This window comes from Xenopus tropicalis, chromosome 7 (genome assembly GCF_000004195.4).
Source record: "Xenopus tropicalis strain Nigerian chromosome 7, UCB_Xtro_10.0, whole genome shotgun sequence".
Classification (NCBI taxonomy): Eukaryota; Metazoa; Chordata; class Amphibia; order Anura; family Pipidae; genus Xenopus; species Xenopus tropicalis.
Window position 1 is genome coordinate 121,121,167 of NC_030683.2, and position 26,394 is coordinate 121,147,560.

At 39.6% G+C, this 26,394-nt stretch overlaps 2 protein-coding genes and 1 long non-coding RNA gene across 3 annotated transcripts in view; all 3 read left to right on the forward strand.

Annotated features, from left to right (window-relative positions):
- The window catches only part of LOC108648058 (sialic acid-binding Ig-like lectin 12), a 31,327-nt gene extending 27,677 nt beyond the window's left edge, over positions 1-3,650 (forward strand). Inside the window, exons 7-8 of the mRNA XM_031906629.1 lie at positions 2,723-2,843; positions 3,175-3,650. Coding sequence (XP_031762489.1) covers positions 2,723-2,843; positions 3,175-3,256 — 203 coding nt within the window. The 3' untranslated portion in view covers positions 3,257-3,650. The remainder of the gene's footprint in view (positions 1-2,722; positions 2,844-3,174) is intronic.
- A 6,019-nt stretch (positions 3,651-9,669) lies between these two features.
- LOC100485858 (sialic acid-binding Ig-like lectin 5) lies at positions 9,670-23,759 on the forward strand. Its single transcript, XM_031906560.1, has 3 exons — positions 9,670-9,899; positions 23,252-23,293; positions 23,515-23,759. Exons 1-3 carry the CDS (start codon positions 9,722-9,724, stop codon positions 23,757-23,759), a joined length of 465 nt encoding a protein of 154 aa, XP_031762420.1. The 5' UTR covers positions 9,670-9,721.
- LOC116412230 lies at positions 11,900-14,251 on the forward strand. The gene is made up of 2 exons (XR_004223597.1): positions 11,900-11,929; positions 14,125-14,251. It is a non-coding gene; the product is annotated as an uncharacterized LOC116412230 (long non-coding RNA).
- Positions 23,760-26,394: the final 2,635 nt, after the last annotated feature.

Consider the following 26,394-nt stretch of genomic DNA (forward strand, 5'->3'; position numbering starts at 1 on the left):
ATATCGGCTACATGTGCCTGCCCCCGAGCGTATCCCATTCATTCAGGTACACGTACATATAGGAGGCGTAGGGTGGAATTTTCAGCAAGCGATTTTGCGCTTGCAAAAAATATCCGCCTTATGCCTCGTGTGGCATTAGCTTTAAATGATCAAATGATTTGTGAGTGGCTGACACAGGACAGCTGTGTTATGATGGAAAACCTTGAGTAATTACTGAATTACTTTTAGCCAAGATCTTATTTTGGATTTTTCAAACACACTCATATATGGGGCCGATTCATTGAAGGTTGATAAAACAAGCGCTATCGTTATCGCTTCTTATTTTTTGCGACTTAACGCTCAATTCACTAAAAGGACAGGTGTCATAATTAAGACCCGATGTTCTTTGTGTTATTTAACTTGCGATGAGCGTGTTTCTTGTGTTATTTCACGCCACGTGTGTTATTTCCCACTGCACGCGATATATTTCGCCCCGTGCTATATTAGCACACAATTTTACGCACGTAGCAGTTACTTTCGGAAAACTACCGTTCTGAAAATGGCCATTTCCCTGCAAACTGGCGGCTGCATCACTCTGGGGCCAACACAGACTTGAATAAATCCCACTGCAAAGTCCATATTGTGTTGCCAAAAGCTCACAAACCGCAATTTTCTTTAAGTAACACCTGCCCCAAGTAGGTGTTGATATTCGCACAGCCTAATGTGATATTTAGCGCATTTAACGCTTCATATGTGTTTGTGAATCATGCGTTAGTATTATTTCTAGCCGCTAATTAATGCAATGCGATAGAAATAACTGCGTTTTTTAGCGCATGCGATATGCGTCTTAACGCATGCGAAATTACCATGCTTTTTAATGCAAAAAAGCATGCGATAAGCGTTATCGACCCTTAGTGAATCGGCCCCATGGTATGGTATCAGGTTATAGTTACATAGTTACATAGGGTTGAAAAAAGACCTGTGTCCATCAAGTTCAACCCATCCAAGTAAACCCAGCACACCTAACCCACACCTACCAATCTATACTCACATACATAAACTATAAATACAACCACTAGTACTAACTGTAGATATTAGTATCACAATAGCCTTGGATATTCTGATTGATCAAGAACTCATCCAGGCCCCTCTTAAAGGCATTAACAGAATCTGCCATTACCACATCACTAGGAAGGGCATTCCATAACCTCACTGCCCTCACCGTGAAAAACCACCTACGCTGCTTCAAATGGAAGCTCCGTTCCTCTAATCTAAAGGGGTGACCTCTGGTGCGTTGATTGTTTTTATGGGAAAAAAGAACATCCCCCAACTGCCTATAATCCCCTCTAATGTACTTGTACAGAGTAATCATGTCCCCTCGCAAGCGCCTCTTTTCCAGAGAAAACAACCCCAACCTCGACAGTCTCACCTCATAGTTTAAATCTTCCATCCCCTTTACCAGTTTAGTTGCACGTCTCTGCACTCTCTCCAGCTCATTAATATCCTTCTTAAGGACTGGAGCCCAAAACTGCACTGCATACTCAAGGTGAGGCCTTACCAGGGACCTATAAAGGGGCAAAATTATGTTCTCATCCCTTGAGTCAATGCCCTTTTTTATACAAGACAGCACTTTATTTGCTTTAGTAGCCACAGAATGACACTGCCTGGAATTAGACAACTTGTTATCAACAAAAACCCCTAGATCCTTCTCCATTAAGGAAACCCCCAACACACTACCATTCAGTAGATAGTTTGCGTTTATATTATTTCTACCAAAGTGCATAACTTTGCACTTATCAACATTGAACCTCATTTTCCAGTTTGCTGCCCAGTTATCTAATTTTGTCAAATCGCTCTGCAAAGCGGCTCTGTGTTTTATGTCTGGAGGAACAAAGCAACACAGAGCACTAAATCCATGCAGGGTGTGTAATTGTTCCAGGGATTTCTGGACAAAGTGAGGATCTGAGTGGCCAGATCATAATGGGCAAGGACAACATAAATGTGTGGATGTGGCCTTGTACGATGGGAATTTTAAACATGCCTGATGGATACCTGACAGATTATTGGCCAGATATGTACTTGTGATACTGCTGCATGGGCCAGTACACAGAGGATAAGCTGCTGACTGTCTAAAGAGGTGAATTAGTAACTTAAATGTCCTGTGTATGGCCAGCTTAAGTTTCAGATGAGATGCAATGTTGATAAATGTACCTTTGTGCATTTATAATGTGAGAACATGAAGGCTAATTTTACACTTGTTTGGACTACATGGGACAATAAAATCTTTTTATAGTCCACATCTTATTGACCAACACAGCGATGGCCTGGCCAAGCAATATCTGGATCAAAATCAGCAGATATACATATTGGGCAGGTTTCATATGATGGGTTCATCCAAGTGGCGTCTTCAGTTTAGTTCAGAACAGAAGAAACCACTTGGATGAGTGGTGAAATGTTTTCAAGAAAACTCAGAAAAGTCCAGTTGTTTTAGATTTCATTCTAATAGATACTCATATTAATACTCTTTACAAAATGGTAACCCAGGACTGGAAGCAAATTCAAGATAACCTGATGGACATTTATTGTAAACTACAGTGTTACTATGTAAGGCTATCTAGTAAATAAAATAGAAAAGGGAAAACAATATAAAATCATATGGAGTCTCTTATCATTGGATTCCAAGTCAGGTGATGTTATGTGAATGTAACTCCTCCTCCTAATGATGCACAATTTATTTTTTTAGCTCTCACACATGAGAACAAGACCAACCACCTTATAATATTAATGATACGGGGACTTTCCATCTTAGCCCTCTCTGGTATTATAGCAGTGTCAGCAGTTTTGGTGATGAGATGCAGGAAAAAGTAAGTCTGCCTTTGCTTTCCGATAACATTAATACAATCTGGCATTAGGCTGCTAACCCCTGTAGGCTCTCAAACAAAACTATGAATACAAGAATTCCATTTCAGGTTCAATAGCTTTTGATTTTTATATATAAAATATTTAAACTGAATGTATTCATTCATTTATTTATTAATTTCAAATATTTTAAAAACAAAAAAAGTGGGAATTTGGGTTGATAAACACTAAAAAATTACATTTTTTTTATGTTTAGGTTTTTTTTTAATATAAATTACATAATCCTTACCATTTGATGACCACTAGTAATTATGGTAATCCTTTGTGTTTTGCCAGGAGAAGGCCACCACAACAGAATAAAGGAAATCGAAGATCATCACCAGAAAATGATCAAGTGGTTTACTGTAATACAGAATAAGAAGGGAAATTGATCCGAGTCATTATGGTTCTTGCTTTCTTTTTATCTTGCTATAAAGCCAATCATCTCATTATACCAGTGGGACCTATCAGCTTGCAGGCCAGTTGTATCACTAGATTCATGTACAGGAATCAGAAAATCTACTTTGGAAATGCGGTATTATTGCCACTTCAGTCGACTGAAATTGGCACATTAGATAGTTGGCCATAAAATATTTATCGATAAATAGGTAAATGGACTGTCAACTACATTTTGTTATTTTGCAGTAGACTTTTCCCTGATGTTATTGCTGATTCTTTATTGAGCACCTACTCTTTATATTATTGAAATGAGTTGGAACAATGTAAATTGTTGCTAATTATATCTAATAAAGATACATTTCTTTGAGGTTTCATATATTGTATTTCTGGACAGAGGCATTGATGAAACTATAGAGGAAGCAGACCCAGCTGTGGGGGAGGTTCAGGTTTGCTCCCTCTGTAGGGGGGACCACAGGTGAACTGCGATGCATGTGAAATTGTGGGTCAGACACAATTTTTTTGCATGTCATGGACAACCCTTGATTTTTTGCATTGTGGGTCACCCACAATTTCGCGGGGAAGGTGGGCACCAGAAAAAAACACTTTGCAGCTTAGGTCAGCCACTGGACAGAGAAGGAGATGGTCTATAACAAAAATAGCAAATGAGGTTAAAATGCTACGAATGGAAAATATTTTGAAGTTCCTGTTCCTCAATAACATTGTAAGAACAGGTTACATTAACTTCTCTTTTCACAGGATGGGCCTTTGCTAGATACAAGAGTGTATGAGAATGGTGTTGTGTAACTACACCTCTCCATTGCCAGAAGTAATAAAATAAGGATGTCAGAGGTTATTTTGCAAAACAAAACTAAAAAAATATTTTATTTGTTCAAGACAAATCTGCAGGGTAAATACTCACTGGAGGTAATAACATGTAATAAGTACCAGGTACATTCACAAACAGCACAGATCTGTGGCACCACTGTGGAGACATGTAAGGGGGTTTAAGGTTCATTCCTAGGGTTTTAATGCCTCGTGTAGTTTGGATGCTCTACAGTAGACATGGATTAGGGATGTAATATAGTCTGATTCGTCAGTATTTCAGGCCATCATTTAGGCAAGCAAAGCCTAGTGAAAAGTTACTCCCTTCTATCCCTCCTAAGTTGGAGCACAGGTCGCTCTTTTTTTACTAATCCTGCACTTTACGTTCCTAGAACGTGCTATGACAATCACCATTCCTGTATACTGACTAAACCTCGCTCACAGGCTCACCCCAGTAATTATGATTAGTCAGGAATTCTTTGGTCTGTAAAAAAATGAATGTCTAATGTCAAATATTTCTTTTTTTTTCTGACAAAATGTAATGTTTCCCCTGAATTTGCAAGCTGATGTTTGTTGGATTAGCCAGTAACTATGCAGTGCAGTCTCTCTGTATAGGGATATTTTTTGTTTGCATTTTTCTCGTCAGTTCTGGGGAAGTGAATCTGACACATTACTAAATATCATTAATGTGCTGTTTTTTTTCCTCTTCAAAGTGCTTAAAGCGTTTCTTTCTGAGAAGGAGATTGGGTGCGTCCACTATCCCCTATAGGTGTGAACAGAAAATTCTGCTTCAGCCTCTTAACTGCCAACCAGCTAAAGTAAAATAATATTCCTTTCTGTAAATCAATGAGAAAGAAGGGAGTTAAAAAGTAAAAGTGAATATACCAATAAAATGCCCCATGTAGATTCTGAATAGTGTAAAACAATAACTACACATAGGGGCAGTTTATGATTTCTTGAGACTTTCGGGTTCAACAATTATAAAAGAAACCCTGTGTGAGCTAAGGAACTCATGCAAGTTTTGGTGAAAAAACCCTGGTTAGTTGAGGTATTTTTTCCTATTTTATTTTTCCTATAGGCACCCAAACTCTTTCTTATCTAAATAAGCCCACTCGGGGAAAAATACCCCGACTAACCGGGGTTTTTTTTCCGAAACCCATGTGCATTCCTTGGCTCATAGGGTTTTCTATATGATTGCTCAACCTGAAAGGCTCAAGCAATCACAAATCTGCCCCATAATATAATTTTGCCACTTGTTTACTACTATGTGCTTCTATGTGATTCAGAGTCTTTCTGCTTATTTATATAGCCCATATAACTGCACTATTGTAATTGTGTTGCTAGATATGCTGCATAGATATCGCACCCTGTGCTACAATACTCTCATTAAAATCATTGCTGTTATTATTAAAATAAAACCATACCAACATGAGCTAGCCACAAATACAAGAGACTAGAACCTTCTCTAGGCCAGTATCACACAGCTCCAAAGCACTGAGCTATACTCACACCATATACCAGTGATCCCCAACCAGTGGCTAGTGAGCACCATGTTGCTCACCACCCTCTTTGATGCTGCTCCCAGTGGTCTTCATTCTAACTTGGAGGCATAAAGACCATAAGTACTACCAAACAGAGCCCCCTGTAGTCTGCCAATCCACATAGGGGCTTCAAAACCAATTACAACCTTTTTTGGTCACTCCCAGGAATTTTTTTCATGCTTGTGTTGCTCCCTAACTTTTTTATACTTAAATGTTGCTCACGGGTTAAAAAGGTTGGAGACTCCTGCCATATACCAACAGAGCACCATTACCCACACAAACCAGAACTTCCTGCTTCCCCTGCCACTAACATGAATGTCTTTATTTCATTTGAAAGAGAATAAATTCATTTGATGAGCTGAACCAAAGGAGAACAGAAACAAGAACTATTGGGTTTTCTTGCAAAACCAGGTCAGAAACCATAAAAAAAGAGAGTAATCAGGATTATAGCAAAGCACAATACCAATAAAACACCAATACAGAATAAGATATTGGTTTTGTTTATTTTGAGAATACATGAATTATCATTAAACTGTGTTTTGGGTCCAATAACTGCTAATGTGAATGTTATTTTTAAAAGTAGATACCCTGGATTTAATTGAATTTTTTTTCTTCCACTAACTCTTCATTTAAATGTTTTCTTGACATATGTGACAGTTCCTTATACTAAATATAAATACATATCTGTGGCTTCTCACATTTGGTTACTGGGCAGTTTGCAGAATGAATGTGTGGTACAGATGCACCGAGTAGTAACTGCCCAACTTCCGCTTTTACATTAAGCCGCCCGTACATAGCGGGGAGCACAAGTCTGAGAATCTCATTTGGGGGCAGAGGAGCAGGAGAATAAGGAGAGAAGAGCAGAGGAGACATAAATGAGATACATAAATAGAATGTAATGCAAGAGGAGAGAAAAGCATCATGTCAGGAGAGAGAGGAGAAACAATGAGAGAAAGAGAAGAATCCTTCCATGGAACAGGGTAACGTGCAAATTGTCTCTCTCTGGTTTAGCCAAATGGGTTTTACATTCAGTACAATGTTCATTTGTTCCACCCTATTGTACAGACTGGGACTTAGAATGTGCTGGAAGCTTGTACTTTTTACCTAGAAATAAACTGTAAGGGACGATTAACATCATGGGACACTTTTTCTTGCTTTTTTGTGTGCCAATAGTGTAAGGCTGAATATTCCCAGTGTTTCTGTGCTCCGGTCTGTAGGGAAGGCAAATAAAGGCAGTACTTACTATTGTATTCCTAGAACATATTTGTGTTAGTCTTTGTTTTACTTCTTATTTTTTGAAGGTCTATAATCAAACTAGGATGTTGTAATAATAAAGATTCACTATACCGTTTTAATTGAGTACTTAGATACCTAATACACTGGCCATGTCATAGACCTATTGTTTTGTATGATCTAATAGCTTCTAACCAATCTGTATAATCAATGGTCCATCCCAATAACTTGGTAACTTTTGCAGCATCAGATGATTGGGTAAAATGAAGAATAGCAAACTGGTTCTGACCAATTTTATAAATCACAGTGAAGTCGTTTGGTGGAGACAGGCTGTGGATATGGACTGTGTGCTCATTAACCTCTCTGTGGTAGAACTCTAAATATATGGTAATTGGATCATTTCATTGATTCTATACATATTCTATACATATTCTATACAGAAATGTAATTTTATGTAAAGCTTTGCAGTAGTTTTCTGCACTAATTTTTCCATTTTAAAGATTGTTACTCACTGGCTGGCAAAAATAGGCAGTAGGTACTGTATGTATGGATGCTACTGTGACTTTCTTTATATTGTTAGAAAAAATAGTTGTATGACTTTGGAACATAACTATATAGTTATTCATAATAGGAATCAATTTATTTTAAAATGTATATTTTCCCTCACACCAAACCCCGCCTGTCTCCCTACCTGTCCTAATGCTGATGCTGCCACATGAGTCAAAAAGGGAACAGTGTCCTGCTCCAAAGAGAAGCTGCATTGAATTGCATTTGCTCACTCTCGGGTATCCCGGGGAAAGTGGGAAAGCGGGAAATCCCAGTCATAAGTACATTAAATGCACACTAACCCCACATTTTATTTACTTAATTGGTCTGGGGAATTTAATAGCAAGCCATAGTTTGTTAGTTCTTGCACTGTGCAAGCTTTCATCCATGGGCTGTTCCTTCATATAGAATGTACAAGGCTCCATAGAAACCATAGACTGACACATGGACATTGGGAGGAGATGAGGAGGAATAGGGAAGAGATATGATAGTGCCAGTAGGCAATGTAGCATCCACATGCATAATTACAATAAGTAAGGACAGTAGCATGCCAAGCAGGATTTAACTACATTGTTTGGGTATATTAGAATATTTTCATGGGAGGAGTTTATTTTAAACATAAACAGATCATACATTTTGGATGGAGTGGCATTTGGCCTTATTGGGCAGCCTGACTGCCAATCACACAGCTTGGGCCCAGCTCAGTAATAGCTTTGCATAAACAGGGGTTAGATCTGTAAAGCTGTGTGCCCTGGGTACTGGGTATTTGTGGGGCACCCTGGGGTGAAATGGAGTCCTGTTACCTTTACTTGAATTACATTAGCATTTTTCATTTTTGTTCTCATTAAACACACACATAACATGAATTATCTGCATAAAATGGAATGTTGATGTCAATTTACCAGCCTTAATTAAAATTGTACATATATAATAAGTAGGCATTGATAAATGTGACCTATTCATACACAAACAGAAACAGATCTAATGATGGATTCAGCTCAACCCAGTGTGATCTAACAGATACAATCTGATTGGCCGCTCATTGCGGGGGGAACACCAATAAACATCAGGATGCGGCACATACAGCCTCAGATTTGCCAACATGGATTTGTGGTTCTGTTCTTTCTCTTGTCCTTGCCTGGGAAGGGTGAGTATGAGCCACTGTGTGTTAAACTGCTGATGTCCAAGTGTATTAACTATTTGCCTGTTGTAGATAGACTTTATAAATTAAGTCAATGAGTGTTTGTTGTGGCATTTTTTTCTGCACAAAATGTACTGATGTTAATGGCCATTTTTGTCTGCATATTTTCAAGGGGTTGTTCACCTTGAAATTAACTTTTAGTCTGACATAGACATTGATATGCTCAGACAATTTGCAGTTGCTTTTCATTTTCTGTAGTTTTTCAGTTATTTAGATTCAGTTTGGAATTTCTGCAGCTATCTGGTTGCTAGGGTCCTGCTTATTTGCAGCCGGGCAGTGGTGTGAATGAGACACTGGAATATGAATAGAAAAGGGACTCATTTTTTTTTTAATATAGATCTCCTTTATGAGATTTCTATACCTAATAAGGTAAGTGGGGGTTTGGGTGGCTAGGTTATGGGACAGGAGGCTTCCCTGTATAACTCTCGGTGTCTCTGTGGACCCTTATCTAAGAACAAATGCAATTGCTCTACTTTTTTCATGCTACTACTACTATCAACTTTCTGCTCTGCTGCAGCCTCCAATTTGGAATTCAACAACTCTCTGGCTGCTAAGGCTTCCTTCCCTAGCAACTAAGCAGTAGTTCGTATGGTCAGAGAGAGAGAACATATTTCAGTGGCTGAACTCATGGCTGCATATAATTTTACACTGCGAGCTGCAGAGATACAGAGTAAGAAGGGAAATCATTAAAAAAAAAACCACAAAAATAAACACCTATTGATCTGAGTTTCAACTTAAAATATATTTCTTAGTGATAGTAATTTCTTACTATTAGTAATTAGTGATTAGTAATTTATTTGTGTGTTTCTGTGTTTCATTTACTTTTTATTTTATTTTTATTTCCAGTTTCCCGTTGCTTTAAATTGACACAAACACACACACAAATACAGTCACAAATCTGCATGTTGTTTCCACAGGAGCTGATGGGCAAACAGAAAGTTATACCATATGTGCCCAGCGGTCAGTGTTGGTGGCATCTGGTCTCCATGTGGCAATTCCCTGTACATTTACTGTTCCTGCCAATAGAACTTTATCTACAAATGTCACAGGGATTTGGAGAAAAGAGACTCCTGACATTGTTGCAGCCTCTACAGAGGCCTCTATGGTTTCTGAGGGAACAAAAGGCCGATTCACCCTGACTGGGAAAGTACAGGAAGGAGACTGCTCATTCTCTATCAGCAATGCCCAACCAGCCGATCAAGGGTTCTATGAATTTCGATTTCATGACGGAAATCATAAATATTTCTATCAGAATAACAGGCTACATTTGACTGTGACAGGTGAGCAAGAGAAACCCAGTGTATATTGCAGGTGGGGGTACAGTGAGATGGGACTGATCTGTACAATATGTCATTATACTGATGTCAGATGGAGACATTTTGCTCAACAAAACAAAAATGTATTAGGGGTCACTTACTGTGACCATGGACGTCAGTTCTAGTGTACTACAGGAAAAAAGTATACCTCTTGGTGCCCATGTAAAAAGCATTGGCATATGGGGTCTGGCTGCAATTAGCACTGGATTAGAAATGGTGCAGAACGCAGTACAGGTGGATAAAAACCAGCCTTGTAAATGACCCCTATTTTCAACCCAACCATAACGCTGTCCCACTGCGCCCCCTAGTTTTGCTATAGAAGTTGTCAAAAAATAAGTGCAAGTGACCAATGAGAATGCTGATTCCCAGCACTGTGTCAGGCCCCTTGCTGGTACCTTACATATAGAGATAATTATGGCACTACTGTCAAGCTTTGGCATCTCCTCATGATTCGCTAGTATGTACCTTTTGCTGCATAAACTACAGTTCCCAGCATGCCTAGGCTAGCAACTTGCAGAATGACAGCTCACAGTAGGTTTTACCAGAAGAGAATTGTCAGGCACTACACTGTTTGTGTTTCGCTTGATAAATGGAAGCATCCTGAAACATGTTGTGAATCACACAGTGAAGATGTTTGCAGATTAAAAACTGTATACAATGTTTAGCTACTTATTTTTGGAATTTGAAGCATACTGACAGGGATTGTGGGAAACTATGACTAACAGGATTAAGGTATAAATCCCAGTTTTTGAATAGCGAAACACTTTCTAGATTGCTCAAATAGATCACTATCCTTTTTGAATGTCATATGAATTGATAGAGTAATCCCTAATCCTAGAGGAGGCAATATAACTTCAGTACTAGTAAGAAAAGAAATTAAATGGATATTTTTTCTGAAAACTAGGCAACCTAATGGTCTAAATTTTGATTATAATGAGACCTGTTATGTCTAATAAACACTTCATTACATTGAGCCTAAAAATAGGACATTTATATGGATTCTACTTGTATATCCCTATGTAAATTATGTTGACTTTTTAACCACCCACTGTCATTTAATTACTTGATGGTTGTGGTTGGCTAATTGCAGGGTCATCCCCATTGGCCACTTTACCTTTAAATAATGTATGCATTGTTAATGAAATTAGCCTATGATCAAGTACCCTTAGGTACAAAGCGCGTTAGGCTTCTCTTGTTTTTTACATATGGATTAAATAAACTATATACAATTTTTATTACTATCTGGCTGCTTTTTTCTACATAATTTTTGGGAATTCGGAGTGCCAGCCTGCTATGTTCTTCATGTGTTTTTCCAAGTTTTTGAATAGTCAGTATATCTTCTATTTTGGTCTGCTGCTCTCGGACTTGGAACATAACAACTATCTGGCTGCTAAGGGCCCCTTCCCTAGCAGCTAGGCAGTAGTTTGTACACTCAGGGTACATATTTTAGTTGCTGGAGTCATGACTGGATAATTTTAAATTGCAAGCTGTAGAGATACAAATTAAGAAGAGAAAGCACTGACTGCATAGATGATTTAATTAATCCATGTTTCAACCTAAAAATGTATGTGTTTCATTTACACTGGCTAATCCATTGTTTCTTTTGCTTATAGACACAAACACAGACACAAATCGGCTTGCTGTTTCCAAAGGTTATACTCTATCTGCCCAGTCAGTGTCGGTCACATCTGGTCTCTGTGTGGAAATTCCCTGTACATTTACTGTTCCTGCCGGTAGCACTTTATCTACACGTGTCACAGGGATTTGGAATAAAATAATGGATTGTAGCATTGTTGCAGCCTCCACAAATAACTGTACTGTTTCTGAGCTAACAAAAGGCCGATTCACATTTATTGGGACAGTACATAAGGGAGACTGCTCATTCTCTATCAGCAATGCCCAACCAGCCGATCAAGGAGAATACGAATTCCGAATTGAAGACGTATCCCTTAAATATTCCTATTGTTGGTACAAGCTCAGTGTGAGTGTGACAGGTGAGTAAGAGAAACCCGATTTTAGGAGCATTGGTGCCCATTCTTGGAAAACAATAATGTGTTTAAGTTTCACTTGAAACTGGGTAAAATAGAAAACAATGAGGGGATTAACATCACCTTGAAACTGGTTGAAACAGAAAACAATGAAAGGATTAACTTCTCTTTGAAACTAGGTGAAACAGAAAACAATAAGGGGGATTAACTTCTCCTTGAAACTGGGTGAAACAGAAAACAATGAAGGGGTTAAATCCTCCTTGAAACTGACTGCAACAGAAAACAATGGGGGTATTAACTTCTCCTTGAAAATGTGTCAAGGACAGGCTGTCACTGACTAGTCTATTCCTCTACTATTCTAAACCTCCATAGGACTCAATGGTACTCGACAGATCAAACCTGCCAAAAAAAGGAAAGGAATTATGGGAATTATTTCTGAAAAGCTTGAATTTTTCAGGGAAAATATCCGAAAAGCTCGAATTTTTAGAGAAACAATATCAGAAAAATCAAGTACTGCCAAAAACCCATTCTTAAATCTCAAAAATATCTAAAAGTAAAAATAAATCGACTTTTGCCCCCGGTGTTAAAGGAAATATTAGAGGTGTATTTCCCCTTTTATCTGCAAAGATAGCATATAAGCTCAGACATTATGAGTAATTATCAGATATTAGGGTTGATTCACTAAAGTGCAATAAAACAGGGGCGGGCCAAGCCGACTTAGGCAACCCGGTCGGCCAACTTTCATTTGTTGGTTCAAGAATAACATTTTAAATGGCAGAGGGAATTATTTGCTTTGTAAACAGTGTCATTTAGAAAATAAAAGAACCCCATAAAAATTGTTACAGAATCCCTTTAAAGTTAACATTTAGGCCAGTTTATTACACTAGCATAGACACACCAGTGGAGAAAAGGATAATCTGCTCCCTGTTGAGATACACTCACTTATGACGGGTAAGTTCTGCATAAAGGGACACATAAAATCCCCCAGTGTCCCCTATAAAGACAACCCAAGGCAGGTGAGGTAGGAGATAAAGGTAGAAAAATACTATATATGCAAGGTATAAAAAAGAATATTAAAGTCTAGTACAGTATACCATCTTATAAAATCACAAGGGTCAGACATGATAATGCTGACTAACTAAGACCCTACATGCACTCAGTGTCGGACTGGCCCACCAGGATACCAGGAAAACTCCCGGTGGGCCCAGGTGCCAGTGGGCCCTGTTGCTTCTAACTATTTGGCCAAATGCATGGTCATTCCCTATTTCTGTATGGGAAAAAAAGATGGAAGGATAGAGAAAAGAGACTTGGATATTAAAGAAGCTGAGGGAGGAGAGGTCAAGGTAGGAGAGTAGGAATAATAGTTAGAAAGTGGGCCTATGGCCCAAGGTTTTCTGGTGGGCCCCTGGCATCTCAGTCATCACTGCATTCACTTTGCTATTTGCACAGCTGGAACCACAGAGCACACAGAAAGTTGTAAAAGGGGTATCATATACTTTTTAGATAAGGTATGTCATCCTCTATAAAAGGCGAAGACTTTCAGGGTCTCATTTGAAGCTGTTAGTGACACATTTCAGTTGCTGTTCTGTGTTGCTGAAAGCTTCCACAAGACTCTGTGTTTGTTTGATTAATAAAGAAATAATTTCATAACTGAGAACCTTGTCTCAGGGTCTTGTTGTATAGTAACGTTCTGGTCGGTTAAAATTACCAACATCCCGTCCGCCATGTCTTGTGATCACAAAGGGCATCCATCCACAAAGGGCAAGGTTTGCAGAACTGTGTATATTGGTAGTGATGAGCGAATCTGTCCAGTTTCGCTTGCCTGAAAAATTTGCAAAACTAGAGAAAAATCTGCAGAACAGCGGGTGTTGTGCAACTTTTTTGATGTGACCACACCTATTTTGACACAACTGCACCCATTTAGATGCAACCGTACCTATTCGAATTTATGCCTGTGTGTGCCACTGGCCTTACTGTGATGGAGACAGCAGTGTCCTAAAACAACTTGCAATAAGTCTTTATTAAATCTATTGTAGTTTTTTAAATGTCTTTTATTTTGTTATACATAATCACCCTAGCAACCTGGCTTACTGTACAATCTCTTGTGCTGCGAATCATCAAAAGTAGTGAGTGCAGTGCACTGTGTGACCAACATGCCTCATTAACATCTGCTCCATCTGTATCTCCCAATTCTGTTACAGATCTACCAGAACCTACTATATCCCCTGTGGGGGAGCTGATCGCTGGGAAGCCAATAACACTGACTTGTACGGCTCATCCAGCACCTCAAGGGTGCAAGGGAAACATCACATGGGGAGGAAGGATAAACATAGAGAACATATATAACTATGAGCGGGAGGATCAGGCTGGTAAAGTCACCTCCATATCAGATATCACTGTTACTCCATCCCAGAGAGAGCACAATAGCCCCCTAACATGTACAGTGACTTACAGTGGGGTCTCCACTAACAGCAGCATCACCCTGGGTGTTCAGTGTAAGTTTCCTCTCTTCCTCACTTCCATTAACTATCTTCTCACCCACATTTATTCGTCTTCTTATTATTATTACTATTATTATTTTTTCTATTTCCATTGCTGCAGAAAAAAACATATTATTAAAGGGGTTGTTCAACGTTCAATTAACTTTCAGTATGATGTAGATATTGATATTCTGAGATAATATTCAATTAGTCTTTTTTTTAAAGGATAAAGGTTCTTTCCATGTAAACGCTGTAAGTCATGTAAACATAGTGGTAATATAAAAAGTTTTTTGAATAAAAATACAGATAAAGGATATAGAATTGAAACTGATATATCATGTCAAACACCATATGTAGTCTATTGTCTACAATGTGAATGCAGCTCCATGTATGTAGGAAGAACTATAAGACAACTAAGAACAAGATTAGGAGAACATTTGAGAGGATTAAAAAATAAAGACAGTGATAATTCCTTATATAAACATTTTGAGTTTGCACATGAAGGAAAACAGATGAAATTCAGTATGTTTGGAATAGATAAACTAAATGAAAAAAGTGAGGGGAACGTTGTTACCAAACTCTTAAGATTAGAGTCTAAATGAATATTTACATTAGATACAGTGATACCAGAAGGCATGAATACAAAGTTTGAATTAAAATCATTTCTTGTGCCATTTTGGAGATAGATATAAGAGGTTATTGAACTAGAATTGAATAAGACACACTGGTCAGGGTCTTGGAGATAATATCAATATGGTACAATTTGTTTTTATTACATTGATGGTCTTAATGACTATTTATTGCTTAATATATTAATTGGTGGGGGGCATGGCTGCATGGAACAGGAGTGAGACGTACCTGAACTGAGCTCCGTGCTACAGACCGATAAAAAAGCAATTCCTGATGACTCCTGGCAAGATGGGGAAGCATAATAAGAATGCTACATCTGCCAACTACCCTACGCACAAGGACTTACCTCTTTCGGCGGGATTAAACAGTTTTTTCCGCGCTCACAGGAGACGCCTGAGGTGCCAGACTGAGACAATATGGTGGAGGAGTCTCATGGCCTGCCGCCTAGGCCTTGTACCAGCCCAGATCCACAAGTTGCCTTAGACACAGCTTCAGAGGTAAGTGGAAACCTGGAAGGCATTTTAAATATACTATCACAGATGCCACGTAAAGCCGATTTGCAAACTTTGGGCACTGATCTTAAACATACAACATATACAGAAACTTCAGCGCTAAAACAAGAATTAGTGAGTGTGAGAGATACACTAGGAAAACTGGAGGACTGTATCACACAAATAACAGCAGACACTCTAGCCAACACTAAATTACTACAAAATCAAGCTATTCTTGATCTAAGGCGACACACAGAGGATTTGGAAAATCACAGTCGGTGGTGTAACATACGCATTAGGGGAATACCCGAATCAGTGCCACAGGAGGAGCTACGGGAGTTGGCAATTAAACTATTCTCAGAGGTACTAAATGACACTGATATCCCAGAGATAAACATAGAAAGAATACACAGGTCCCCAGAGAGCTAATTTCCCTCGAGATGTTCTGTGCTGTTTAGCTCGCTTTGAAATTAAGGAGCAAATGATACAAAAAGCTCCTAACATAAACGGGATCCATTTTGGGGAAAATACCACTAATCTTTACCAGGACCTAGCAGTGTCCACTATAAACCAACGGCGACTGTTAAAACCTCTTACCACGACACTGAGGGAGCCCAGCATATCATACAAATGGGGCTTTCCTTTTGCTTTATTAGCACATAAAGGTGGCAAAACTTTTGCGTTACGATATCCTATGGAAACAACACAGTTTTGCCAAAAACTGGACATACCTATTCCAGACATTACAGAATGGTGCAACTATATCCTAGGGTCGCCGGAGGAAGGTCTCCTGACTCAACCGCCCGAGATACCTACCACACCGCTTCCCGGGACAGATGCGACCCCATCCAGACAGTGGAGGAAGCAGAGGAATACTCAATCACCAGCTCGCTCACCAAGCATTCCCCGAGATAAGCAACATCCGTGAAATTTACAATTACAACTAAGAGTATAATTCACAAGATTCATCTACTCTCTCTCCGAATATAGCTAAGTCTCATAATTGATCAAGACACTTTCCCATTGTACATGATAATAGCTATGGTAAAAGCAACTTGAAAAGTTTCACTCAGGGTATACATTTGCCTTCTAATTGAAAATGTATATTGTTATCTTATTCCTTTTTATATTGAAGGTCTCCAAACTCTATAGGAAGCCTAACCCTAACTCTTCTCCCCCCCCTTTTTTTTCTTTTTCTTTTCCTTCTTCTTCTCCTCTCTTTCCCCCCCTCCCCCCACTATATACCTTCCTAAATGTCTCACCATCTTCTCTGCTTCCTGAGTTAAACATAAAGAGAGAATACAGTTTATCATGTATATGTTTAATTGAATATACCTACTCTGAAAATGCTGTTTAATCCAATGTTAATAATTTGTTGTTTTGATTCTTTCTGATTGAGCCCCTAGACAACGGACAAATAGACATCATCTTCCCTTATAGATGCTTTCCACGGACGAACCTCAAATAACCTGAGAGGACTGATCCAGATCCCAACCTCATTTACCTCCACTAGGTCCGTAGCACCGAGCCAAGAAAAATATCAGATATCCCTAACCTTCCTCAACCCCCCCAAAGGAACATACTCCCATACCACAAGCTCAGATTAAACTGGCCAAACCAGTTTCTCTAGTGGCTTTTGTTACCCCCTGGTTATTATCTTTTTTATTCTCTTTCTGCCCAGAGTACATACCTTGTTATCCCCTTCTCCCTCTCCTCTACCGATTCTCCCACATCTTCCCCCAAACGGAAGGAACAAATTGCAATGACTTATTTTAAACCCAAACCCTTACCCACAAGCACAAACTTAATGGTCTACACCAGTGCTGTCCAACTTCTACGGTGCCGAGGGCCGAAATTTCTCTACCATACGTGGTGGAGGGCCGCTAATGGAAGCCAGTTTTGACCACTCCCCTTTCTGAAACCACACCCACTTCAAACCACACCTATTTTATCACAATGGTGGTAGCACAGCAAAATCCCAAATACTTGGTCCTTACTGTGGGGATATCAACCATCATTCATATGTGAAAGAATTATGTCATATTAAGATATACCCTTAAATTCCATATGCCTCCTCCTTCCCTGTGGATAGCAGAACAACCCCCAGTACATAATTACACACCTTAGGGACCATTTCATGGCTATTTCCAACTGCTAACAAACTCCCACAACAAACCCCTGCCAGGTTCACCTCCCACAAGCAGCATAGGGCAAGCAGAGTATGGCACACACAGGCAGCACTCTGCCTGTCCTATGCTGTCTGTGTGTGCGCCATACTCTGCCTGTCCTACCCTGCCTGTGTGTGCCATACTCTGCCTTCCCTATGCTGCCTCTGTGTGCCATACTCTGCCTGCCCTACCCTGCCTGTGTGTGCCATACTCTGCCTGCCCTACCCTGACTGTGTGTGCCATACCCTGCCTGCCCTACCCTGACTGTGTGTGCCATACTCTGCCTGCCCTACCCTGACTGTGTGTGCCATACTCTGCCTGCCCTACCCTTCCTGTGTGTGCCATACCCTCCCTGACCTATGCTGCCTGTGTGTGCCATACTCTACCTGCCCTATGCTGGCTGTATGTGCCATACTCTGCCTACAGTACCTATGTCTGAGGTGTGAAGAAGTGAACAATGGGGGTGATTACAGCCTGAGCCTGAGGTGTGAACACTGCAGGAGGTGAACAATGCAGGAATTAAAAGGTGTGAAAAACACAGGGGATTACATTTTTAAACAATACAGAGGGATTACAGCCTGAATCTGAGGTGAGAACCATGCAGGGGGGCAGGTATCAGTGATACTGATACCATTTAATGCTTACTCAAAGGTAAGCCATCAAAGCAGCCAGACAGGTGGGGGGCCACACAGAGGGGGGTCACGGGCCGCCAGTTGGACAGCACTGGTCTACACAATCAATGCAAATGGATTGTGCAAATTTGTTGCAAGAACTAAAAGCTAAAAAAATACAGGTTGCACTGATCCAGGAGACACATTACAAAATCAATCAGACACCAAAATGGTATGACAAACACTATTCCACGATTATACATAGCACCCCACAATCTACAAAAGTTAGAGGCACAGCCATTGTCCTTGCCAACAACCTACAACTAGTGATGGGCGAAATATTTTGGCAGGCATGGATTCGCGGCAAATTTCTGCGTTTCGCCATTGGCGGATTGTTTCGCGAAACGGATGAAAAAATTTGCTGCGGAAAAATTCGCCGCACGTCAAAAAATTGTCGGGGGGGTCAAAAAGAATAGTCCCGGGCGTCAAAATAATAGCCGCAGGTGACAAAACAATAGCCGCGGACGACGAAACAATAGCCGCGGGCTACGAATCGCAAATTTTTTGCCGTTTTGCGGATCTTTTGAAAGATTCGCAAATTTTTCAGCGAAGCGAAACGGAACAGATTCGCTCATCACTACCTACAACTAGAGATTACAGCTACCAAAACAAACCCTCAGGGTAACTACACATTTGAATTCCATCATGTACACATTGGCCTCAATATATCTACCGAACAAAGAACAGACTAATACCATGAATGAGATCTGTGATTTGTTGCTTCTGTTTGCGGAAGGGACGTTAATAGTATGTGGGGACTTTAATACCTCACTAGAACCCAAACTAGATTGCTCTTCGGGAACATCATCCCTCCCATTTAAACAGATTAAAAGACTTAAACAACAATTGCACTTGCTTCAACTGTTAGATAGCTGGAGAACTCTCTATCCCCAAGATAAAAATTACACCTTCTATTCACATAGCCATGACACATATAATAGAATCGATTATATATTTCTATCTCACAAAGCATTAGACAACATCCAAAAGGTAGCAATAGGCTCTATCACATGGTCTGATCATGCCCCAGTCTACTTAGATATTTCCCTTAATACTCCAGATAAGAAACATTTTTTCTTGGAAAATTAATGATAGCTTACTGAGGAACCCAAACACCCTGGAAATCTTAACTAAAGCAACTAAAGAATACTTTAAAAATAACACCAATACTGCTAGCAATGCCATAGCAGAGTGGGAAGCATATAAATGCTTCATTAGAGGCATAGCAACACAACAAGGAGCTAAAATAAAAAGAGAGCCAAAAAGAAACAAGAATTACTTCTCCACATCAAAAATCTAGAATTGTCACATAAGGCCTCAAGAACACCCAAAACGCTTACAGATTTAACAACAGCCCAACAGGAGCTAAAATCCCTATTACAAACTGAAACCGATAGGGCCACATTTTTCTTGAGAAAAATGTTCTATGATCATGGTAACAAATGTAGCAGAATGTTAGCTAGAATGCTCAAATCCAAGGAACAAAAAAATCATATGTTCAAAATTAAATCAACAAACAGCCAGATCCACTACTCTCCTAAAGAGATACATAAGATTCTGACAGATTACTATAGAAAGCTCTACCAGATTAATCATCAGATCATTAATCTTCTCAGATAAGCCAAGGTGACCAGGAGTGGATTCAGTCCATGGAACTAGACATGTCTAGCCTGGAATTAGAACAGGTGATAAATAACTCCCCATCTGGCAAATGCCCAGGCCTGGACAGATTCATGGGATGGGTTGGAATGGGATTCTTTAAAGAGCTGAAACCACATATTGTTCTCCCTTTGACTAAAGCATTCAGTGAAATAAAAAAATGGCCACTCTTGGTCCCCAGTATCACTGGAAGCTCACATTAGCCTGATTTTAAAAAAAGGGAAGGATCTAGCCTCTCCAACTAGCTACAGACCTATTTCACTAATCAACAACAACATGAAACTCTTGGCAAATATTATAGCAACACAAATGAAACCAGGACTCTCCAACCATATACATTTGGATCAGACTGGGTTTCTCCCTCACAGGGAAACTAGGGACAACCTTAATAAGGTATTCAATATTATACTATCAGGAGAACATAACAGCACCCCTCTTTTTCTCCTTTCTACCGATGCTGAGAAGGCCTTTGATAGAGTGAGGTGGGACTTGTTTCATTGCTTGAGACACATAGGAATAGGCCAGAACGCTTTAAAATGGATTCAATTGCTCTATTCAAACCCCACAGCCAGACTCAAAATAAATGGTACCCTTTCAAAACCTATAAGCATACAGAATGGAACGAGACAGGGCTGCCCTCTCTCCCCTCTTTTATTTGTGTTAACACTAGAACCCCTACTTTCAACTATCTGAAATAATCCTAACATCCAGGGCATTAAGGTAGGAACCTCCCACCACAAAATTTGTGCCTACACTGACGATTTGTTCTTCACTCTTACTCAACCTACTATTACTCTACCCAGCCTTATACAAGAAATAGACCGCTATAGCTTACTAAGCGATTTTAAAATAAACTACAAAAAATCAAGTGCACTTAATATTAGCCCCCCCACCCAACTGTGCTAGCTTTAAAGGACAAATTTCTTGTCCCCTGGACTTACTTAGGTATTCTTTTGACGCCAATTACAAAGACTGGACTTCCATTAACTACCATGCTATTATTCAGGAAATTAGACCAAATTGCATGGTTCGGCAGTGTCAACATTCTTAAAATAAACATTTTGCCAAAGATTTTATACATCTTTCAAACTCTCCCACAAAAGCCACCTTCAGATTTTTTTCCCACACTAAACAACTTAACCGGCAAATTTGTATGGAACAACTAACAACCCCACATCAAACAAACCATTCTTCACCGCCTTACAACAGAAGGTGGTCTGGGGTTACCAAATTTTCAACTATACCATCAGGCTAGTGTGCTACAATGCATCATAGATTGGACTTACCATGAACATCACAAAGCCTGGACACCAATTGAGCAAACATTTGCCACACAGCCTCTAAAGTTGCTCCCATGGCTACAGCCTAAACATCGGGATGGCCCTTGGAGTGAGCATCCGTTACTCTCCTATGCACTGAACACATGGGACTCATTAAAGAATAAATCCAAACTAATGGCAGAACACTCACTACTAACTCCTTTAACGAATAATTCTGCCTTCCTGCCTGGACTACAAAAAAGTTACTTTACCAATTGGCAACAGGGCACAATACTACAAAGGAGCTGCAGAATAATGGAAAACAATTACAAAATTATTACAGGATGGTATAATACACCAGCTAAACTTGGCAAAATGTTCCCAGGAACATTGGACACCTGCCGGTGGTGTGGACTATCATCAGGCACTTTAATACACATATTTTGGGACTGTCCTGTGATACAAAAATTTTGGACCGAAATACTACAAATCTGCAAGGACAAACTACAATTGGAAATAGACAAAGACCCAGCAACAGTCCTCTTGCATCACAATGCCCAATCTGTTCCATCCTTTAAGAAATCACTCACCCAATACGCACTCAACGCGGCCAAACTGCTAATTCCTCATAAATGGAAATCCATAACTTTACCCACTAGCGCAGAATGGATTCAAGAAATGGAGGAGATTCGCACATTTGAGGAACTACACACTGATTCATATAAAGCCAAACAAAATCACTGGGCCACCGAGCGACTCTGGCGAGCATATCTGGAAACGAGGACAACAAGTCCAAAAAATCATGATAATCAACAGTTGTAGGAAAGTGCACCCTGCCGGACCATGCTCTTGGACCAGGCGTTATGGGCTATAAGATTAACAAATGATAGTATATGTATTTGCTAGGTTTTTGTCTAATGGAAGTTAATATAAACTGTGGGCTTATGACTGATATTCCCCCATTCACTACCTGACGACCCCCCCATCTGGAACCCTCCCTCCCCCTCCTTTCACCGGTTATAAAAACTCAATCCAACAGCTATAAGTATTTCTGACAACGGACAGTTCTTTTCTTTATTTTGATGTGTTTATTACTACATGCAACAGAATGTACCGCAAATTTATCTTACTCTGTGTTTAATATGCTCTTTCATTATTATTGAAATACTGTATGCATTACCCTTTAAAGTTGGATTGCACATAAAACCCAACAAAAATTTTAAAAATTAAAAAAAAAATATATTAAACGGCACTGTAATGCACTTTAGGTCTTAACTAGGAGATCATTTGAATAATTTATATTCATTTAAAATTGTACGTATATTGGCCAATATTGGTATTGTATAATTATTTAAATTAAATTATTTGGCACTTAAATACTTGATTATATAATAAACATATGGATTAATTATTATAAGAAATAATCAACTAAGAAATATATTTGAGGTTGGTCACTTGGTATTTACCCTAAAAGTTTCTTTAAAGGAGAATGCAAGTCAAAATTTAAAAAGCATACTGCCCAATAGTCCTCCTATTGTTTAGTAAAAACGCCACACTTTTGGCTCAAAAGCATGCGATATGCGTTATCGCACTTTAGTGACTTTTTAAAAAGTTATGGCGACTTGACGGCCCACTGCAAAGGATGTTTGATTAGGCACGGTGACTTGCATATTAATCTATGATAGCTAAATTGGATAATCGCCCCATGGGTCTTCATTCTAATGCTAAATACACTTAGGGGGCCTATTTATTATGTTGTGTAAAATAAAATTAGCCAGAAAAATGGTGTAAAAAAGTTGTGTAACATAAATGGAGAAGTTCGCCATTTGAATGGTGATTTTACACCATTATTTTACATAAGTTCTGGTGGAAGAAAAAAAATGTAAAAAGTTACACCGATTTTACCCAATTTTTACTGCGTGCAAAATAAAAATAAAATGTCCATTTATTTTCTTTTATTCTAATTTCAGATGCACCAGCAAGTCCAACTATTTCAAACTGCACATCAGCAGGTAATATTGTACTTTTTATATTCATGTCTAAGTAGTAGATAAAATAGAAGAGTTTTAAGTGTATTTGTTTTAATTCTAGTTATTTTAGGTACAGAAACAGCTTTGCTATGCCAGTATTTCTCTACTTTACCAGTTAAAAACCTTTGAAGTTACTATAAATTTGTTGTAATCATGACAAAATAGGAATAAGTAATTCTCATGTATCTGTGATGTCTCTATAGGTTGCCGGGTTGAAGTCATAGAAGGAACCTCCCTGTCCCTGCTCTGCTCTGCTGAAAGTAACCCTCCTGCCAACCTGTCCTGGGCAAAAACGGGTCAGAACAGCACCGACCCCCTAAATTCCTCAAGTGGGAGATTAGATGTTTCTCATGTAACCACTGATAATGGGGGAGATTATATGTGCCGGGCAATGAATGAACATGGGAATTCAACAGCATCAGTCAGAGTTGTTATTACAAGTAAGTGACTTATCCAAAGTTAGACAGAGCATGGTAATAGGGGATTCTATTACTGGAAAGATGAATACGTTTGTCCAGAAACCTACAGAGCCCTATTACTACTTTCTGCTTCAAATAGACTATTATTATCTTAAGGCACAAGTTTTAGGGCCTATAATATTACAATATAACAAGTGTAAAGCAATTATTAAGAAGGAAGAATGAAGAATTGATTGTTTCACTTGTAAAAAAACATTCCCAGATATTTTTTTACATATATCAACAGCAATATTATGTGGATTGAATGGGCATGGCGATTAAAAATTGAAATAATTTAGTAACAGAGGACTCTCTTAAACAAGCGTGCTTTGTTATTCCCTTATTATATACAACAGAGGAGCCATTTTTTTACAGGACTACCAATGAAGTATATTTGGCCTGCCTTAAATGATTTGTGAATGTCTGACACAGGACATCTGTGGTCTGATGGAAAACGTCAATAAGTACTTGAGTGCTGACTAAATTACTTTTAGAAGAGGCATTATTTTGGATTTTTCAAACAAGGTACAATATTAATATGAAATCGGGTTATGTATTTGTTCTGGGTTTTGTTATTGGACAAACCAATGCTAAATTTGCCCAGACCCACTTGGCCCACGTAGAAATGGCCTGGCTAAGCAATATCTGAATTAGCGTCAGGCGTGGACCAAACCGGTGCATTAGCATAGCCCCTTTTATTTGACTTTTGTTAATATTTTGGTCCAGTTTTTGGGACCTTTTTCAAGTTTTACCCCAAATAATTATCATGTATAAATATATATGGGAATAAAACAACTCTTTTTCTTATTAGCCTTATTCTTAAGTTGGTCTTTACAGAGGCAAGAAACCTTTCATTTTAGGGCATAACATGGTTTTTTTTTTAATTACAGTGAGAGCTGTGAAGCTATAGAATTCTTTCCCTGATAGACTTGTAATGGTAGATACATTTGATGGTTTAGAGCAGTGCTGTCCAACTGGCGGCCCGCGACCCCCCTCTGTGTGGCCCCCCACCTGTCTGGCTGCTTTGATGGCTTACTCTTGTGTAAGTTTTAAATGGTATCAGTACTGTGATTAACTGCCCCCCCCCCTGCATGGTTCTCACCTCAGATTCAGGCTGTAATCAGGCTGTATTGTTTAAATATGTAATCCCCTGTGTTGTTCACACCTTTTAATCTCTGCATTGTTCACCCCCTGCAGTGTTCACACCTCAGGCTCAGGCTGTAATCACCCACATTGTCTACCTGTTCACACCTCAGACTGTAGGAGCAGTTGAAACCCACAAATAATCCCTGCACACTACAAAAAGAACATATTCTGAAGTGGTACTGCAATTAAAAAGTTTTTTAATATATAGTTATTGTGCAGACTGTAGGAGCAGTGCCAGCATTGTGTCACTGTATGCTGCCTGTGTGTGCCATACACATAGGGCAAGCAGAGTATGGCACACACAGGCAGCATAGGGCAGGCAAAGTATGGCACACACAGGCAGCATAGGGCAAGAAGATTATGGCACACACAGGCAGCATAGGTAGGGCAGGCAGAGTATGGCACACACAGGCCAAGTATGGCACACACCAGCCAAGAATGGCACACGCAGTCAAAGTATGGCACATGCAGGCAGGGTAGGGAAGGCAGAGTATGGCACACACAGGCAGGGTAGGGAAGGCAGAGTATGACACACACAGGCAGGCTAGGAAAGGCAGAGTATGGCACACACAGGCAGGGTAGGGAAGGCCAGAGTATGGCACACACAGGCAGGGTAGGGAAGGCCAGAGTATGGCACACACAGGCAGGGTAGGAAAGGCAGAGTATGGCACACACAGGCAGGGTAGGAAAGGCAGAGTATGGCACACACAGGCAGGGTAGGAAAGGCCAGAGTGTAACGCACACAGGCAGGGTAGGAAAGGCAGAGTATGGCACACACAGGCAGGGTAGGGAAGGCCAGAGTGTGACGCACACAGGCAGGGTAGGGAAGGCAGAGTATGGCAGGTTTTTGCTGTACTACAACCATTAATATGGGTATGGTCATGTGATACATGGGTGTGGTTTCAAGTGGGTGTGGTTTCAAAAAGGGGAGTGGTCAAAACTGGCTTCCATTATCGGCCCTCCACCACGTAGGTCGGAAAAATTCCGGCCCTCGGTACAACAGAAGTTGGACAGCACTGGTTTAGAGGAAGAATCAGATACCCATTTAGCAAGTGAGAAACTAAAGGAAACTGATATTACAACTCTTAATAAATGTTTGATCCAAGGCTGGAGGCAAATTGAAGATAACTTCTTTTCTTGGCTTCCCCTTAAGATACTTGAGAATTATGTGGACAAGGCAGTAAAATTGATGGACATTTATTCTAAACTCCTGTGTTGCTATGTAAGGCTGTCTACTGATATACAAGAGAAAAAAAAATACTTTTTTAAAGTCATATGGAGTCTCTGTCTTGGGATTCCAAGTCACTGTCAACTCATGTAATGTCTCCTCCTCCTTTTTATTATGCACAATTTTTTTTTTAGCTCTCAGACATGACAAGATCAACCATCTTATAATATTAATGATACGGGGACTTTCCATCTTAGCCCTCTCTGGTATTATAGCAGTGCCAGCAGTTTTGGTGATGAGATACAGGGAAA

Bases quoted from the DNA above. Each gene is read 5' to 3' on its own strand.
- LOC100485858 (XM_031906560.1), top strand. From the start codon at position 9,722: ATGGTTTCTGAGGGAACAAAAGGCCGATTCACCCTGACTGGGAAAGTA. The intron at 9,900-23,251 runs GTGAGCAAGAGA...TTCTAATTTCAG, and splicing joins GCTACATTTGACTGTGACAG to ATGCACCAGCAAGTCCAACT. The intron at 23,294-23,514 runs GTAATATTGTAC...ATGTCTCTATAG, and splicing joins TTCAAACTGCACATCAGCAG to GTTGCCGGGTTGAAGTCATA.